The sequence below is a fragment of the Arachis hypogaea genome, chromosome 10 (genome assembly GCF_003086295.3).
Source record: "Arachis hypogaea cultivar Tifrunner chromosome 10, arahy.Tifrunner.gnm2.J5K5, whole genome shotgun sequence".
Taxonomy (NCBI): domain Eukaryota; kingdom Viridiplantae; phylum Streptophyta; class Magnoliopsida; order Fabales; family Fabaceae; genus Arachis; species Arachis hypogaea.
Genome location: NC_092045.1, coordinates 1,107,756 through 1,127,862, shown reverse-complemented (window position 1 = coordinate 1,127,862; position 20,107 = coordinate 1,107,756). Strand labels below are relative to the sequence as shown.

At 31.5% G+C, this 20,107-nt stretch overlaps 1 protein-coding gene and 1 non-coding gene across 2 annotated transcripts; one reads left to right on the top strand and one right to left on the bottom strand.

The window, feature by feature from the left end:
• Nucleotides 1-5,418: 5,418 nt before the first annotated feature.
• TRNAI-AAU (transfer RNA isoleucine (anticodon AAU)) lies at nucleotides 5,419-5,492 on the top strand. The gene has a single exon. It is a non-coding gene; the product is annotated as a tRNA-Ile (tRNA).
• Nucleotides 5,493-7,273: 1,781 nt separating this feature from the next.
• LOC112714423 (protein GRAVITROPIC IN THE LIGHT 1-like) lies at nucleotides 7,274-8,626 on the bottom strand. The gene has a single exon (XM_025766015.2). The coding sequence runs from the start codon at nucleotides 8,624-8,626 to the stop codon at nucleotides 7,274-7,276; it is 1,353 nt and encodes a 450-aa protein (XP_025621800.2).
• Between the last annotated feature and the right edge of the window lie 11,481 nt (nucleotides 8,627-20,107).

The window sequence follows — 20,107 nt, the reverse complement described above, 5'->3', positions numbered from 1 at the left end:
CAAACAAGATTCACCGTTCTAGTAAAAGTAAAACTCAGTACCCACAATTGCCAGACTTTCAAAATATAAAATTGATAGGTGCTTCAAAGAGGGCAACTGTTCAAGTGAAGGAAACATACAACAACTCCTGCAACGATCCAGTGATATTTTGGTGATGTTGTGGTAGGAAGAATGTCCCACCCAATCTAAAAATGTTGTATCCTGTAACCCTCGATCTGTAACTGTTTCAAATTAGCGTGCTCTTTCCATCTGGGAATCAACTATATCTTCGTCTACTTCATCAAACGACCAACCCAACATCATAGAATCAATGCCATCCTTATCAGACATTCTTGCCATCAAAGTTTCACTGCCGTTCACCACATTCTCCAATTTGGCAATGAAAATTGATTGCTGTAGAATGAGGAGAGTGTGATGAACAAGAAGAAGAGATGAAGTTTACAAAAATTTGGGGATTTAGGGTTAGATATAAAGGAAGAGACCAACATGGGTACAAATTGAAAATTGGCCAGCTCAGATAGCCGTTGGACCCCTCCAGCGTGGCAGACAGAGGCCACGTCAGCACTCTGGTGATGACTCATTACCAGAAATATGCCCAGGGACCACTTTGAATGCTCGGAACTCTATCTAGAGGACTAAAATGAAAAAATCGGGATCTTGAGGATTATATTGAGTATTTACGCAAATCTCAGGGACGACTATGAATATTTACTCAAGAGAGAACTGTAGACCATGCGAGTTTGCTGCTTTATTTTTTCTCTCTTTTTTTATTCATTTCAAACGACAATACTTCTAGTAGTTTTTCCCTATCATCAATCAATAAATTATCGTTTGTAAAGAAAGGTTTTAAGTATACTAATCTACTGGTATTTTAGTAATTTTAAATTATTGATCTTTGTTATATATTATACATATTTTTATAATTAAAATTAATGATTAAAAATTATTGAAACACAAATGTATAAATACACTTAATTTTTTTTATAGTTTATATGATATGCTCACAATTCAAAAACAAATAAATAAATAAATAACAACATCATTTTTTAGTGTACCACTTCAGTAATTATTTATCTTGATCCCATGAGTATTTTATTATTTATTTTATCGGTCTTAGTATATATTTAAGTTTTTTTTTACAATTAAATTGGGTTAAATCTAACAAAAGTTAATTTTATTAGTGAGAGTGTATAAACACGTTCCAACTTCCAGCGACATCGTGCGCTTTCTCTTTTTCGCATTCTTTCTTTTTCTTTGCGTTCTTTCTTCTTCTCTGCATGCAGTTGCTACATTTTTTTCTTTTTCTTTTAATTTTTCTGATAATTTTTTGCAGCATTATATATATATATATATATATATATATATATATATATATATTATCTTTTTCTTTATTTGATTTTTTTCCTTCTATTTTTTTTATTTTTTTCTTATTAAAAAGGTAAAATAAAAAAATTATGAGAATATAAGACAAGAAAAGAAAAAGATGATGATAACGAAGAAGAAGAAGATGATAAATTTTGAATTATAAAAAATTTATTAAAAAATAAAATCAAAATATCTTAACAATAACACTGAAATTTTTTAATTTTGATACCGAAATTTAACTAGAAAAACACAGCTTCTTTAATGCTGTATTTTTTGTGCTTCTTATGATGATGATGATGCTAATGATGATAGTGATGATAATGATGATGATGAGGAGGAGGAGGAGTAGTAGTAGTTTTGAATTGTTAAGATCACAACATAGCACCGAAATTATTTGAATGAACATATTTATACTATATTGCAATTTTATTTAGTTGAATGAATGTAACTTTATATTTATTCGATTGAATTCTTACCAAAAATAAAAAACACCAAAAATTTTTTAATTTTGACATTGAAATGTTGCTAAAAAAACAAAAAAAAACTTCTTAATTTTGACACTAAAATTTTATTACAAACACAAAAATGTCTTCTTATGCTTCAATGAGAGCTTCTTTTCTTCTTCTACTTACTAACAAAAGATAATGAGAATGAATATTTTAATTTAATGTTCTAATCTTGCTAACTAATAATGATAATCAAGATAACAAGAAATAAGAGGAGGAGGAAGAAGAGGGAGAGGAGTTATTCTTTTGAATTGTTATTCTTATTTTTTTATATGAGTATTGTTTCTCGTATTAGACTTGAATGAACATGTATTACAATCTTATATAATTAAATGAATGTAAAAAGTAAATTACATATTAAAAGATCATAAGATAAGACCGAAATCACTTGAATGAATATGTTTATACTATGTTAGAAACTTTTTTAGTTGAATGAATGTAAGTTTACACTTATTGGTTTGAATTCTTATCAGGAACAAAAAATATCGAAATATCTTAATTTTGACACCGAAGTGTTGCTATAAAAATATAGAAATATCTTTTTGAGTAAACTACCATTTCTACCAACGAAAGTTGAAGACGCTGACATATCTACCCATAGAAAAAGGAAATTACCATTTGTACCCATGAAATATGAATTTCGCATAATAAAACTATCCAAACACTAAAAAATAACTTAAAATTCCTAAATTATCCTTATCTTCACCACCACACCACCTCCTTCACCCAATCACCTTTCTAACCCTAACCCTCTTCACCCAGCCACCACCCCTCTTTCCCTTTCTAATCTCAAATTCCACCACCACCCTCTTCACCCAACCACCACCCCTCTTTTCCTTTCTAACACACTCTCACCTTTACTTCCCACTCAGTCCCCACCGCTACTCCAATGACTCCTTGCCACACCCTCCTCTCTTTCATCCTCACAGTCACAGCAACACTTGTTGCCGCTTCCCCAGAGAAGAAGAGCATCTTTATAATGCAAGTCCACCATAAAGCCAAGTCCTCCATCTTCCCAACCCACAAGCACTGGAATGAATCCTCTCTCACTTCTATTATCAAACATGCCACTGCAGCTGAAACCACCACCACCACCGCCTTCGCCGCCGTCCTTCACACTTACGACACTATCTTTCACGGTTTCTCAGCAAAGTTCTCACCTTTAGAGGCCCAGAAGATGAAATCCCTGTCCCACGTCATCGTAGTGATCCCGGAGCAGGTCCGCCAACTCCACACTACCTGCTCGCCGCAGTTCTTGGGTCTCAAAACTGCCGACAGGGTCGGCCTCCTCAAGGAGATGGATTTCGGTTCAGATCTCGTCATTGGAGTCATTGACACCGGTATCTGTCCTGATAGAGAGAGTTTCAATGACCACGACCTCGGCCCTGTTCCTCCCAACGGGAAGGGCAGCTGCGTCGCTGGAAGGAACTTTCCCGCCGCCTTGTGCAACCGAAAGATTAATGACACCTTTGAGTACAGTTCTCCCAGGGACTCCGATGGTCATGGCACCCACACCGCCTCCATCGAGATTGAGAGAGAGAGAGGAGGGGGGAGGAGATGATAGTGGTAGTGGTGGAGAGAGGGGTAGTTTAGGGATTTTATTTAATTTTTTAGGGTTTGGATAATTTTGCTTGTAAAAATTATTTTTTATGGATACAAATGGTAATTTTCTTTTTCTATAGATAGATATGTCAGCGTTTTCAACTTTCGTGGGTAAAAATGGTAGTTTACTCTATCTTTTTAATTTGTATTTTTGCTTCTTATTCTTTTTTTTTTTCTGTTGCTCTTACTTCTTTTAAAAGCATTGTTTCTCAATTAGACTTAAATGCATACTTATTAGATCGAAATCTTCTATGTGCAAAATTTTAAAAGAGAATGAAGGAGGAAAAGAAACACGGTAACTTATGTATAAAAAGAAAACGACATTGACGACGATAATGATGACGATGATGGAGGAGGAGAAAAAGAAAGAAGGGGAATAAATTCAAATGAAAAAGAAAGGAGGAGGAAGAGGAGCACGCACAGACCCATGCATAGTAGTGAGGGGGCACTTGCCCCCACTCTCATTTCATATTTTTCAACAAAAAAAATTATATATATATATATATAATATGCTCCCATTTTAAATTTTAAATGACCCCACTACAAATAAATAAAGTCCAGTTGTTAAAAACTCCAAACTCATTTTATCTTTCTATCATTTTGACTATTAGTTAACCTAATCAAATTTAGTCTTCTTCTATTCTCAAATCCTAGTCGTCACTCATTTATTCTTTTAAACCCTCTTCTTAGTTTCATATTTGCAACCTTCTTTTCTATTCCTTATATAGTGGTCATTTTTTCTTCATCAAAAGGTAAATTTTAAATTCTTTATTTTGTTTTATATAACTCTCTATGACTCTATTTATTTTTCAATTTCATTGTTTCTCTTTTTTATATTTTCAATTACAAATTTTAATTTAAACAATTATAGTTTAGGGATTAATCTATTTTTTTATTCTCTTCATGAATTTATATATTTTATTTTATTCTCAATTTAGTGATCCTTATTATTTATTTGTTTATCTTTCGTTCTATTCTATTATATGTAATTATGTTACATATAAATTTTTAAAGTCAATTGATCAATATACTAGTTTTAAATATATATTTTTTATTTTTAGAAATAATAATGAAAAAATATTTCAAAAGAAAGCTACCACTAGAATCTGAAGTCATTCCATTAGTCTTTTCTAATAAAAAGAAGTTCTTAAAATTGAAGCGAAAAAAGTTAGCGGCTAATGTAATTTTTGGTTTTTTTTATTCGAATAATTAATGTGCATTTTTATATTTTTAAATTTAAATTAATATATCTTTTTGATAATAATGTGTATCATTTTTGTCTCCCGAACATAAATTTTCTGGGTCCGTCACTGAAGAGGAGGAGTTGGTGGTGGTGGTGACGATGACGACAACGATAACAAAAGAGAAATATGACAAGAAAGGAGGAGAATAAGAAGAGACAGTAGCAGCAACAATGACAATAACGATAACGATGATGATAATGATGATGAAAGAGGAGGAAAATAAATTCAAATAAAAAATGAAGGAGGAAGAAGAAGAAGAAGAGGTGGTGGTGGTGACAACGGTAACAATAACTAAAAAGAATGATAAGAAAAAAAGAGGAGAATAAAAAAAGGCAATAACAACAATGATATATGAGAAAAAGCGCGTAAACAAAAAATATATTATAATAATTTGATTGGACTTGATTAGATAAATAATTTGAATGCAGAACTTTTCGTTATTTTATTTCTTAGAATTGATGACTTTGTGGCTAATTATAAAAGATATTAAATTTAAATTATAAAAAATATAAGTATAAATATTTTTGGTAATTTAGGGGCTAAAATATTAGGATATCATTATTACGTATTAATTTGAAACAAATTTATGTATACCTTTAAAGTATAAAATAAATAATTTTTTACTCCAAATTGATAACATGATTTTTAAAAAAACTGTCTACATCAAACAGAATAATAATATTGACAGATATAGAACAGTTGGCCTATTAGCTCAGTTGGTTAGAGCGTCGTGCTAATAACGCGAAGGTCGCAGGTTCGAAACCTGCATGGGCCATTTTAATGACACCTTTTAATAAGGAAAGAAAAGCCATAGGGAGATTTTTGCATAGGTGAATCGAACTAAGTTGTTTGGTAATTTGGATAGAGCATAAACCTTATTTTTGCATAGGTGCTTCTACTTGCTCACAGTCACAATAGTTGTTATCAATCATTCGAAATGAAAGCTATGGCAGCACATTGAAGAAAATGCTAAAATGGGTGTTCTCTGCTTTCCATGATAAGTAGCCCACAGAGTCAGAGAGATATTTACTAGGGGTTTGGTTACCTAGTTGAGAAATCACCAAAATAAAACTCACATGTAGGACTGTTTCTCAGTTATTTACTATGTCATCGTAAAACTGTTTTGTTTTGTTAGATAGATAATGACTTTTCTAAACAATGTGAACAATATGTTTTAGAATTGACCAAATCCTCAAATTATCTCCTAACCTATAACTTTAAGATAACCATCCAATTAACAATAATCAATATAATTATCTGCATACCTATTGAATTGAACATCTGACGTATTCATCGTTCACTGTTCACATTGTATAATATTCTCATTGTTTTCTATACTTTTCCATTGCAAAGATATATAATTAAATAAATTCAAGGTTTCAATGGAGTCTTAAATACATTATGATTACAAAGTACAAACCTTCTTTGTCTCTATACTCTGTCCATGTGCATGCCATCATTTGTTTGGAGAGAGTAGGATCAATTATTTCTCATAAGGGGCAATGTTTTCCAAACTAACAGTCAACTTCTTATTGCAAGCCACTTTATTATAAACAACTTGAATCTCTATCTACCTCTTTTATAACCCAAATAGAAACTGCAAGCTAACAGATTGTCACATGGAGTTGAACTTTACTAGAGGGTAAGCATTAAGCAAAGATGTTAATTGACTATGGTAATAATGGTAATTCGGAAATAATTATGAATTGTTAGATACACTTTACCTGTTCTAGGAAAGGTTTTAAGCATAAACCTTCTTGTTAATTAATTAGCTACAATATTCCTATGTTCAAACATAGAAAAGTTGTTGTGGTTTATTATTTCCTGTGAATTACATGAGATGAGAAAAATTGTTGATTCGGTCTTGTGATTGTACAAAGACATTAGCTAAAGGTTATAGCAGTACTTGTCCTAATAATGCATGTTAGATAGCAATCCCGTGAACTATAGTCAGAAACATCAGAACCTCCAAGTTATAACCCATCACCTGAAAAAAGAATGTGACATTTCCAAACATTGGTACTTGTCTTTGTCTACAAAGCCAACAACCTAACTAGTAACTACCCTCACTCATATGTGAGACCACTGTTTTATCTTATCTTTGGTTTAATCTAATCCTAATGCACTAATTAACATTGCTGTACTAATTATTGATAGTAAAACAATCATCAAAATATTCTCTCAAACTGCAACATTCTTATAAATCCATGTACCTTCCCTTCCCAACCACCTAGCCACCATCATGATCATGTCCCCTCTATTTGGCGCCAACCGCTTAATCATTATTTTGGCATAAGCAATAGTTTTAGCACTAGGATTTACTCAATTCAAACTTTCTCTGGCATATATCAAAATCAGAATAGTAATCTAAAGAGACTTGAGTGGTATGTACTAGAACAAAAGCTTGCCAAACATTACTCATTACTCATTACAATATACACTTGATATTGCTAATCATTTAAGCTACAAAGTAATGGCACCATACCATAAACAAATTTTTAAGAAAGTAAAAGAAAAAGAAACGAAATTTGACTTTTGAGACCAAATATATGCATTCTAACTCACTGGAGAAAGGTAAACCTGGCTCTGTATAACACTTTTTCCAATCATAAAACCTGGAACCACCGTGAAACCCACCCGAAGCTCGCCGGAATCGGAATCAGTAACTTCCTCTGAGGAGGTTGAAACTACTTGTTCTGCTTCACATTCCATGTAGGCCTCAGAGAATCTAGTGTTCTTCTTCACCTGAAAAATTCTGACATCTTCATCTAAAGAAAGTGCCAAACAGTGCAAACACCACACACGCTTTGCCATCTCCGCAAAAGCAACGAAGAAAGCTGAATCTGGGACACCACCATTGTTGAGTTTGAGTAGCTTCCTATGGTTAAGGTTTCCAAAGAAGGAACACTCCATTTTTTCATGAACCACATGAAGGTACTTGGATTTCAAGAATCTGGCAAACGATGAGTTTGGATCGTGTGCTGATAAGTAGTGTTTTGTGTTCAGAGATTTGTGCCTCTTGAAGTTTTCCAAGTAAAGGTTTCTGTTATGGTGTTTCTCAAGTGGTTCACTTGGAATATTGAAGCCTTCAAACATTGTCATGTTTACAAAAGATTCAAATGCGTAGCATTGATGGTTTTGTTTGATAAAAACTGCATCTGGTTGGATACATTTGGCTGCTAGTTCTAAATCCCAATTGGATGATTCCATTTCTTTGATCATCAACTTGGTGAAGCTCTTCATTGAGCTTAGGGTATGTTGAAGAGAATGGATGAAGTGTGTTGTGTTAAGTGCTGAGAGATGAAGATTCTCGAACTTTGATAATGAAGCACTTGAGTGTAGCTTCTTCTCAAGTGATTTGTTGAATGCAGTGCACTCATGAAGCTGTTTCTTCAGTGATGAGATTTCAGAATCTTTGGTATCAACCAAAGATTGGAGCTTTTGAATGGTGATTCCAAAGGTCTTCATTAGGCTTTGTTGTTCTTGAACCTCTGCAAGCATGAGAGTGACTTGTGGTGATGAAATGTTAAGTTCTTTCTTCAAGTACCTTTTCTTCAACTCAGAGATGGAAATGAGTTCATCAACAACAGCTTGATCAGCTTTCTGAATTGCTTCATTGTTGTAAGGTTGCTGAGCCATTTGCAGCTCTGCATAGGAAGCTTTAATGGTGGTGACACCAGCAAAGAGCCTTGCAATAAGAGCCTCCATAACAGCTCTTCTTCTTGTTCTTGCTTTGAATTCTTCATTTTTGTTCTTAGCTTGATGATGATGTGCTTTGGTTTCATGAGTAGTGAGGAAGAAAAGAGCATTGTTTGAAGCAAAATTGAGAGTAGTGAGCTTGTGGATTGTCTTGGAGAGTTTATTATTGCTTCTACCTTTGGTTACTGATTTGGTTGCAATGGTTTCCATCTCATGAAAATAATGCTTAGTTTGAAGCATGAGAATTAGAACAAGAGATATCTATCTATCAATCTCTCTCTAACACAATCAAATCAGACTCTATGGACTTGTCACTTGGGAGAGAAAATTTGGATTGGTTTGAAAATGCTCACAAATCTTTTTGACTAAACGTTGTAGCTAGTCATGTTTAATATATATAAATACAGACTGCTAGAGACAGAAAGTTTGTAATTTGTAATCATCAATTAGTTATTATTGATATTTTCAGTGGCGTAAGATTTCATTTAATAATGTAAAATTATTTATTTTTTTTTTACTGATTAAGTGTTGGCCAAATTTTAATAAAAGTGCTGTCCCTAGACTTTCTCATAAATATATTGCAAGCACAGTCAATTATTTTGGAGTTAAAAATTAAGGAAAAATGTGTAGCAGTATCTGCTTTTTTATGATAAAAATAAAAAGAATGTTATTATATATTATAAACACATGCACCCACGCGTAGACATAAAACGATTAATAAATATTAAATAAAATAAATCTAAATTATCTTTTTATTAACGCTACTGTATATACTAAATGATTCTTTAATTAGTGAGATTTATTAAAATGGGTGGCTAAAATGATGTAAAAAAATATGGGTTGATCAACCTACAAAATGTCAGAGATTAGTATTTTTATTAAAATTTAATTACTATTTAATTATTTAAAAAAATATATAATTTTATATTATTAGATATAATCTGAAACTATTAAAGATATTAATAGTTAATTAATAACTAAAAATCATAAAATATGTTGATCGTCTAATACTACTAATAAATTAAAAAAAAACACATACTATTTTTTACAATTAAAAAATAAGAAATGCAAAAAAAGATAAAAACTTTGTTTTTTGTAATATGCAAAAAACTTAGGTCCTTCTTAAAGAATTTAACCAATTTTAAAATCATATACAGATTTTTCAACCACATATATTATTTTTTGTATATTTCTTTTTGTTTTAGTACTAAAGTGATTAATAAAAATGAAATAATGTCTTTTTATACCGATAAAGAATACAAATATAATCTCTTCTAAAATAAATAGTAAAGTACTTGATTACTTGGAGAAAGTAGTCATGTGGTAGGGTTATAGCAGAAGGAGTTTTGCAATTTACATGTAAAGCCATTAATTTTGTCCTTTCTTTTTTAATTCTTTATTTAATTTTCCCCCTCTCATTTTTAATAATAATATACTTGTAGACTTACAAATTAGAATTATGTAGTGCTATACAGAAACATTATATGATCCGTGGGCCCTTTTGTCATACGTGATTGATGGCTACAATATTGTTTTGGACAAAAATGTGGAATATGAAATTTGCATAACATGAGCCTCAGATACATTAAATTATACAACCTATCTATTTGAGTTTTTGTTGCTTCAATATCAAGTTCCATGCGATCTATTATTTTTCTCTTGGGTGGGACCCATCTCCACATTCCATACACGCTTTCTGTAATTATATGTTCCACAGATCGCAACAATTAATTAGATCTGCCGAATACATACATTATTATTAGTTAATTAGTTAATATATATAGCATTGCCATATCTTCTTGAGCACACAACCTTATTAGATACTATATTAAAGTAACAAACTATAATTTGTATTAGTATTAGATTCAATCTTTGGCATGCACTTTCATGCGTAAGTACTAAGTACTGTCAATAGTTAACTGTGCAGTGAAGTCTATCTCAAGCTTAATAATTTTCACTGTGAAGGAATTAAATGCGAAAACATAAGATAAGAATACACCACATCCAACTTAAAAATCTTAAAGTGTCAAATTAATGGGTCTCTCGTCTTATAAACTCCTCACTCTTTTTTGCTTTCTTTAATGTGAAACTAACTTTAACACTCCTTACACTTGCAATACTAACATATTTAACTACTACATCAGATAATAATAAAAAAGGTTTCCATATAAAATATTTAATTTGTTGGCCTTGTCAATCTATCAACAGTTCAACACCGAATCTTATGATTGATGCATATATACATCCCATGATTAGCAATATCTTGAATTATAGAAGTCCTATAATAATATAATATTATCTAAACATTTGAAAATCCCATTATCTTTGATTATTATTATTATTATTATTGTATTGATTGGAAAAATTTAAAATTTTTTATTTTTTATAGCGCTCGACTCCGACCGACCACCTTAACAATCAATAAAATAAAAGAAATTATTAAATACCATCAAGGATTTGATTGGGTCAAATCCTAGAATAGGAGGTATGATTTTGGCGTTCTCAATAATAATATAGAGTTACTGGCTACAACAGTATATTTGCGATACGATGCCATTGTATTATTTCCACAATTTGATGCATATGTATTATATATATTAAAAATAATAAAGTCAAACAATTTAAATTTATTTTATTTAATATTTATTTATTATAAAATATATTAAATAAAATTAAAAATAATAATTTTTTGTAATTTTTAATTAATATTTTTTAACTATTAATTTAAAATTATTATATTTTAACGATATTTATAATTAAAGGTGTAAAATTTAAAATAAATAAAATAATTTTAAAAAATAATTAATATTAGCTAAAAAATATTGATTACTTAACCTTATTCTCTTTAAAAATATAAAATTTAATTAAGGCCATCCCGCTTTCTGCTATCTACATTATCAAAAGATCCAATAACACCTTCTCCATGCGCAGAAAATGCACCCTTTCTAACTAGTAATGAGTAAAAATTAAATACAATTTTATTATATAATACGGCTTTTTTATTTAAATAAAATAAGAGAATTAATCTGATCAGATTCTCATGCACCAAATTTTAAATTTTAAAATGTGAATCTTTTATTTTTATTAATATATAAAAATTATTCCAAAATTTAATACTTTTTATAATATGAAAATCACCGTATTCTAAAATAATTTATGCATTAAACTTATTCTAAAAATGCACATAAATCGTTCTAAGACTTTGAACTTTTTAAATTGAATATAATTTGTCCCAAAAATAACATGATTTATAGTATTTTTCACCTAAAGATAACACAATTTATGTGCAAAAGGTATCACAGTACCCTAGTACGATTTACGTACTATTTATTTTATTTAGTAGCTAGGCCAAAAATTTTGCTAGGAACTCAATGAGAAATCTTAACCATGTGTACAATGAGTTGGTTATTTAGTCCAATTATTTCATAAATTACTTAAATTCAAAAACTCTCATTCAATTATTTCACATCAAATTTTAAATCCTCCAATTTCAATTTTTAAATTTTAAAAAAATCCAGTTAGTTATTTCAAAAAATAACCATCTGAAATCCTAATTTACTAAAGCATTTCACTCTAATACTCTCTTCTTTTTCGACCCACAGCCACCCAATCTTCATCAATAATCATCCCATTTTACCGTCGCTGCTTGACTTGCCACACGCCACTCACCTTTAGTAAAAATAACCATTCACTTAAAGATAAAAATAATCATCCGCATACCTAGTGAATTAAACATCTAACATATTTTAATTATATATAACTAAATCCAATCCAATCAAAATAATCATCTACATAAAGATATTTAAGTAATGTTTTTTGTTTTGAATGATTCAAGTAGGATTGTTTTTGGTTTATATAAGTGTTTTAAAATTATAAAATAAAAAATTTCACTTTTTTTTTCTCCTACACCTTAATTTATGTTTAGAGAAGATTTATATGTCATAACTCATGATAATAAAATAATGAGTAGGTAAATGAATAATAATAATAATAATAATAATAATAATAATAATAATAATAATAATAATAATAATGTGTCCTCAACATGTTTACTCGAGTTTGTCAGAGTGTGTGAGTCAGCGTTGCAATTGGCAAAGGAAAGCACATAGAATACAATAATGGTCTAATATGAAGGATATGGTATCTTATAAGGTCATGAAGTTGAGGAATTTAAGACCTCAAGTGGCAGAAAATAGCTAGTAGTGTAGTGATGCCAATCTTGTCAAACCCTGCTTATTGCATTGTCTCCGTGTTTCAACATGAATTATTTATGCAATTTTGTAATATAAATTTTAAACTCACTTTTAGGATTGGACATATTTATTAAATAAGATAAAGGAAAGAACAAATAATTAAGTGAAAACTTCACTCGAAGGAATGATGTTAAGGTTTAGCCCTTAATCTCCATCATAAAGTATAAACAAGCATTACAGTTACCAAATACCAAGTACAACAATAAATCATCAAATGAATCAACGAAGACCCCAAAATAATTGGCATCAAAAGCAGCTTTTCTTTTGTCAAATCACTCTTTCAATTTTGGTTGGACTTTTCATGTTGGAACACAAGTACCGATAGCTCGTGAAAAAATGTACGGAAAGATAAAGAACTTGGGCTCGAATGAAGTTTCAATTCTTGTTTAGGACATGATGAAGTTCCTTTTTTCTTTTCTTGGGCTTTCTCGGAAAATATACAAAAACAAGAGACTCGGACCAAAAACAATTTAAGAGACACAATGACACATCCACTTAAGCAAGTGTCACCATGATTAAAGAGAAAAAAAAAAAAAAAGCAAGTGTTGAAAATTAAATTTCGTTTTGCGTGTAATAATTTACTAGTCAATAATAAACTCTTAAATAAAATTTTAATCTACGACAAATTACTTCTTAATCTATTGAGTTAAGAAATAACATAAAAAAACTCGAGTAAATACACCTAAAATACACTTAAAATAACCTCCACTTTTATTAACGACAAAAATACATCTAAAATATTGAAAAACACTACAAAAATATCCACCCGCAAATCAAAATCTATTCCATTAACAGAGTTGCCTGAGCTGTCAAACGAATTCTGTTACATCATTCTTCTGCTTCTCTTTCATTATCTCTCACTCCCTCCTAGGGGTGTCAACGGGGTAGGGCGGAGACGTGGGATGCCTTCCTGCTCCCCATTTCCGCCCCGTGATTTGCTCCCCATCTCTCTCTCCATTTTCTGCCGTGGGGGATATTGCTCCCCATCTCAATTCTCCACAGGGTCCCATTTTCCGTGGGGACCATTTCCCATCTCTCTAATAGTTTTGACTAATTATTAATTTCCATAGGAATAGAGTTGAAAGTATCCATTCTACACAAAAATAGCAATATTTTATACAAAAAATCTAAACAACAAGATAATGACTTCTTTCAAAATGACACAATGAGAGACGCCACGGCGAGTCAGAGTACAGAACAATGGATGAGGTGGAGGACGCGGCAGCAGAGAGGAGAATGGACACTGCGACAGAGTTGTGGAAAGGAACGCCACGAATATAGAGAACGACGCGATGAGGGAATAGAATGGTAAGGGGTGACAATATAGTGAGACAGGAGAGTGGCGAGAGGGTGGCTGCAGAGAGGTTGGATGGAGTATGGACGACACTAAGGTTCTATGAATTGAAGAAGGGTTATGCAAATAAGGATTAAGAATTTTGGATTTCTCTCTCTCTTTCTCTCTCTATATATGACATGTGAAATTATTAAAAAACATATATGCGAAATAAATTATGACGGAAAATTAAGTAAATTTATGAATTTTGGGGATTAGCGAGGACGGGGGCGAAGATCCCTGCTCGGGTTCCCACACCTATCTCGGGAGAATTTTGCCCCCGTCCCCATCTCCACGGAGAAAATTTTTCACATTCGGATCTCCATTCGGGGCAGTTCCTGTAGGGATCTCCACGTCTCGGAGAGTTTTGCTATTCCTACTCCCTCCCTCCCCCAAACCTCCCAGAAAGAGCTTACGCCTTACCTTCTTCACTCTCACTCTGAATCTATGGCTGTTGTCTTTCAATTTTCTCTGTCTCGCGCTCTCACACCCCACTCCCTGCTCATTTTTTCTTCTCCCTTCTTCTCACTTTCATTTCTCTAATACACAGAACAGTTGCTCATCAACTCACGCCACTTTCTCTTTGTCTTCAACGGCAGAACCTCGTTGTCGCTACTACTGCTTGCTCACCGCCCCTTCATTGTCGTCAGAAGTGGATCTCGCAGTTCCTTACCTTCTTCACTCTCGCAATAGATCTCTCGATCTTTCCTCTCAAGATTCGCCATCGATGTCGCTGCTTGCTTGCCGCCCCTCCATCGCTGTCAGAAACCTGTTTTGCACATAGTAAGCCAGCAGTGGACAGTCCCTCTCTCTCCAACTCCTTTCTTTGTCATTCTTTTTCTTTGGATTCTATTTTTATTAGATTATTTAAAAATCATAATGTAAAATTATGGAATTGCTGATTATAGGTGATTATTATTAATTATGGCTGATTATTGCTGTGGTTGAGATGAAGAGAGTGAAGCGTAAGGTCTATTTTGAGAGGTTTGGAGGAGGGAGGGAGTTACTAAGATGTTGCTTGTTGTTGTTGTAATTGCTTTGGGGAGTAAGGAAGGATGGGAGGAGCGGGCAGCATCACAGCAGGCACCATCGTTGAGGAGAAAGAGAAGCAGAACAACAAGGAGAGAGAAAGAGAGAGGCAGCGAGAGAGAAGAATCAAAGAATGAGAAGTGGATGAGCAAGATGACATTGACAAAGAGCAAGATCATTGTCGTACTTGAGGGAGAAAAACTGTGAAAGAAGAAGCGACATCGTATTTGAAGAGAGAAATAGTAAGGAAGATGTTGTTGTTGCAGGAGTTTCAGCTAAGAAGATGATGTTGTCGTTATTGCAATTTTGGGTTGAATGAGATATGTTGTTGTTGCAGCTTGTAGCGGCTTCTGGGAGGTTTGGGAGAGGGAAGGAGTGACTGAGATGTTGTTTATTTATAGTTGGATATTTTTGTAGTGTTTTCTAATATTTTAAATGTATTTTTTGTCATTAATAAAAGTGAAGATTATTTTTGTCAGCATATTAATAATTTGAGAATAAAATTAGTAATTTATCCAAAAAAATTATGACAAATAAAAGGGAATATACAATGAACATGGAAAAAAAAAGAGTAGATTACTAACTAGCACAAATTGCTTCTAAATTTCGTCCAACCAACGAAAATGTATAAAACCAAACACACTTTAATTTGTGTGGACCATTATTGTGTTTCCCTTCTCACCTCATGAGTATAGGATGTACCTAGTAGTTATAGGAATCATCATAATATCTAAGGAAACGTTTGCATGGATTTAGTCTTCTGATTGGATACTTGCTTCCCAGAATTGCATTGTATGGGTATACCTCTACTAAGCTCATAGATGACTTGATGGCTATGATTGATATCTGACATCATAATTACATAATAAGTTTATTTAATTTGCACCAAACTCCAAAAAGGTCTATCATTTTCTTTTGGGTCAAATATACTGATATCTGCCATTTGCACATATTCAGTTAGCACCGTTGTGAAAGATTCCCAGCCAACAACTATCTACAATAATGTATGTATGTTCTTTAATTAAGTGTAGCATATCTATTTATTTTTGTAATTAACCCAATTGCATTAGACAAATTCATCAAAATTACAAAAAGTCAGAGATAAGAGGGATGACTAGTACAATACATATCAAAATCCTATGTAAGGTAACATTTTGTTCATATGATGCTCGTCATGCTGACAGTTATATATATTAAGTTTATTGAGTATTATTACATATTAATTATCAAAAAATGTTTAGTAACAAAAAAATATTAACCAAAAATAGTTGAAACTTATTTTATTTAGCATTCATTAATTATTATTGAATGTTAAATAAGACAAATTTTAGCATTTTTTTTTTGTCTCTCTTGCATTACCGATTAATTATACTCTTAAGTATAGTAGCTAGTAAACCTTCTCCCGCCGCAAAGGTGCAAGTTATGGTGCTAATAATAATGATCAAAATCCAATGTAAGCCAGTTCAGCTTGCTTTTCTCAACATTATTAGAGTTTATTGTATCACTTAAAAGGATTAATTATTTTAAAAGAGATTACTAGATTTCACATATCGGGAAGTTAACTAAATGTTTACCCGGAACCATACACTAGAACTCTTTCCCCATGACTCAAAATGATTCCCTCCACCATATCCACTTAAATTATTCGGCTCCCTATAAATAAAAAAAATGTTAATGAGTCATCATCTAGCTACTAGAGTCAGCTACATGCATTGGGGGTATGTTTTTTCATAGTGTTAGCATTTAGCAGTCAAAGACAACATATATTATTCTATGCTAGACCAAGCTATAAGCCTTATTACAATATGATCACATGTTCCACCACTAATAATCTAAAAGATCATTCATTATAGTCACACATGCAATGGATGGTATCTAATTAGATAAGTCACTTTCCAATAAGAACAGTTAATTTATTAGTTTTAAAAGATGTGCTATATATCTTTCGTCATTTTTCCTCTATAATTTATAATATATAATGAAATTGAATATAGAAAAATTCTTGGGTATACAACCTTTAATATTTTTTTATTTGACTAACATAAATATTAAATTATTTTTAATAAATAAATTTTATAAATTAATGTGTATAAATTCTAAAAAATATGAGTATAAATTATATTGATTTATGTGTGTAAAATTTTAGTAAATATATATATATATATATATATGCATTTAAAATATATTGATAAATAAAATATAATCATTTTAAAGAATTTATTTAATATGTTATAATTTTACTATCACGAGAAAAATAAATAAATTTTAAAATAATTTACTTTTATATATGTACTATATATAATATATAAAGATTTTTTTAACATCTAATTAGATGTTAATGTTATTAAAATTCAAAATAAAAAAAAGATAGTGGGCTTAACCCAACAGTCACAAAAAAACCCAACAAAAACATATATATAGACTTTGCTTAATTAAAGTTCACACCAGAAAAAAATATATTCAAAACATTTTTGCTCGTCTTTTCTTTCTACCATTGCTTCTCGTCTTTTCTTTCTACCATTGCTTCTGCTCCAAGAAATTCTTGGAACTGACTAAATCATCATAATGAGGTAGGAAATGTAATGAATTAATGGTATTATACTCTGTTTGATTTCTATTTCTAACATTTATTTTTATCTTCTGTGTTAGCTCAAAAGAACTGCACAATATATCTAGCATTCCATTCAAGAAAGATATCAAGAAAAATGAAAGGTCTGCAGCACAAATAATTCAATTACTTTCTTTACTATATCTAATTGTCCCTTAAGATAATTTTCGTTTTATTTGTAGGTTTAAAGAACCTTTTTTCAATCCTAATGCTGAGGGATTGATGCATCCAAGGAATCAACAGTACAACCCAGAGGAATTGCATACTTCAAGATCTAAAATGTCCATATCAACTCTTGTAAAGAATTATACAAGTAGCATTCTGAACAAGAATGATTACAGGTCTGCAGCAGTAAGAATTCAATTACTTTCTTTTATTATATCTAATTGTCACTTAACATTTGTTTTATTTGTAAGTATACTGGTAAGGCAATTCTGGTTTGGATGCCAGGAATCAACAGTACAACCCAGAGGTTTATCATGGTACTATTCCCCGGGACCTCAATGCACCAGCCGGGAATTCCCATTCTAAAGAGGACCAACATTCTCATTCTCATACAGACAAACCACTTCACACTTCAAATTCGAATGTTTGGGAGGGTGATGAATCCAAAAAATGGATTTGCAAAGCTTTGAAACAAGGTGCCAAAGCTTGTGATAAAATTGACGATAAGAACTTGCCTATGGAATTGCCTAATCGCTATAACACACACACAATTGTCTAAACAAAGCATATGTAGGCTGGGTTTGGTAAAACTTTTTTAAGAGGAACTTGTGCTTTTGGTAAATTAAAAAGTCCAACTACTTATGCTTGTGGCTTTTAAAAGTTAGGGGTGCTTTTGAAAACACCTAAGCGGGAGCTTTTCAAAGCTGGCTTGTACTTATCAAATTTTATTTATTTTCTCGCATATATTTATATTGCCATTGAAATCCTCATATGTTTTTAACTTCTCATCCTAACATTCACAAATTCTAACACAGTCTTCATATATTTTTTATTTTTCAACCTAATCTTCACAAATTTCAACACAAATATATCTCTATCACATATTAAGTATGAACTTCTATCTATTTATATTATTTTTTGTGTGTTATTTTTGTATTTATATTAAGTATGAACTTCAACCTAATCCTCATATGTTTTTAACTTCTATCTTTGTATTTTTGTTTGTTTTTTATCTGTACTTTGAAATGTGAAGAGGATGACTTGGTTTATGAAAACCAATCATAAAATTTTTAATTTGATTTTACCAAATTCAATTACTTTCAAAAGAACTTGTACTTATTAAAAGTCATTTTTAATTTGATTTTACCAAATGCAAGTGCTGCAGCTTTTAAAAAGATGTCTTTTAAAAGACAGCTTTCATAAGCTACTTTCAAAAAGTAAAAACTTTACCAAACCAAGCCGTAGTAAGCACGATTAGTAGCAAAAATGAAAATAAAAATTAAATGAAGCACCAATCAGAAAATCACTTCACAAAGAAGTACAGATTTGGATATTCTAGATTTTATCTATAGTTTCTTATCCATGTACTCTGATTTGTCAAAACCAATGAAGCAAAGTAATCTACATGTAATGAACAAGAGAGTAGTCTCCAATTCATATGAATCTGTTTTTTTTCCTCTTACTATTTACTTGCACTCAATTTGATTTAAGAGAGACTTCAATTTGCAAAAAAGAAAGGATCATACAGATAGACCAATCCAAGAAACTTCAAATTCCAAAGAGGATAATGAATCCAAGAAACTTTGTGAGGCTTTGAAACAAGCTGCAAAAGCATGTGACAAAGCTAAAGACCAGAAATTGCCTATGAAATTACCTCAAGGTATCAAATTGCCACGAGGTATGAAATTGCCTTATATTAAAGGGACTAAAGAAACTGTCTGTGTACTTTCTAAGATTCTTGCTGAACTCATATGCTAAAATGTTTTTGAAGGGAGGGGGAAAGAGAGAGGGGTTATTATCATTGCTGAATCATGTATCCCTGTAACCAGATCATGGATTATTAGTTTTGTTATGCCTTATTAGTTTTCATTAGTTTTTGAAGGGAGGGGGAAAGAGGGGGTATTATAATTGCTGATTCAACTTCCCTGTAACCAGATCATACCAAAGATGTTGATGCATGTTGATTCAACTCTCTCTCTCCTCTCTCTCTCTCTCTTCACAAGTTTGTCTAAGAATAGACTTCAAATTTTAATGCACCAAAAAGAAATTAAAAAGAACATGTATATTATCTTTTCATGACCGACACAAACTTGACACACTACTTAATCACTAAATCAGTAATAGGAAATAACATCACCATATATAACGTTCACGAAATACTAATTATATCTAGTTTAATTTGTCTTCAAGAAAGTACTGACTCTTAATGAGCAAACACAAAGTTACCTGCATGTGTGGGCCAAGGGATGCATGTGTGGAGAATAGTGTGTGTGTGGAAGCACCAGTATTAGGAGGCCAGGAGG

Coding starts and splice junctions, on each gene's coding strand:
- LOC112714423 (XM_025766015.2), bottom strand. CDS start 8,626: ATGGAAACCATTGCAACCAAATCAGTAACCAAAGGTAGAAGCAATAAT.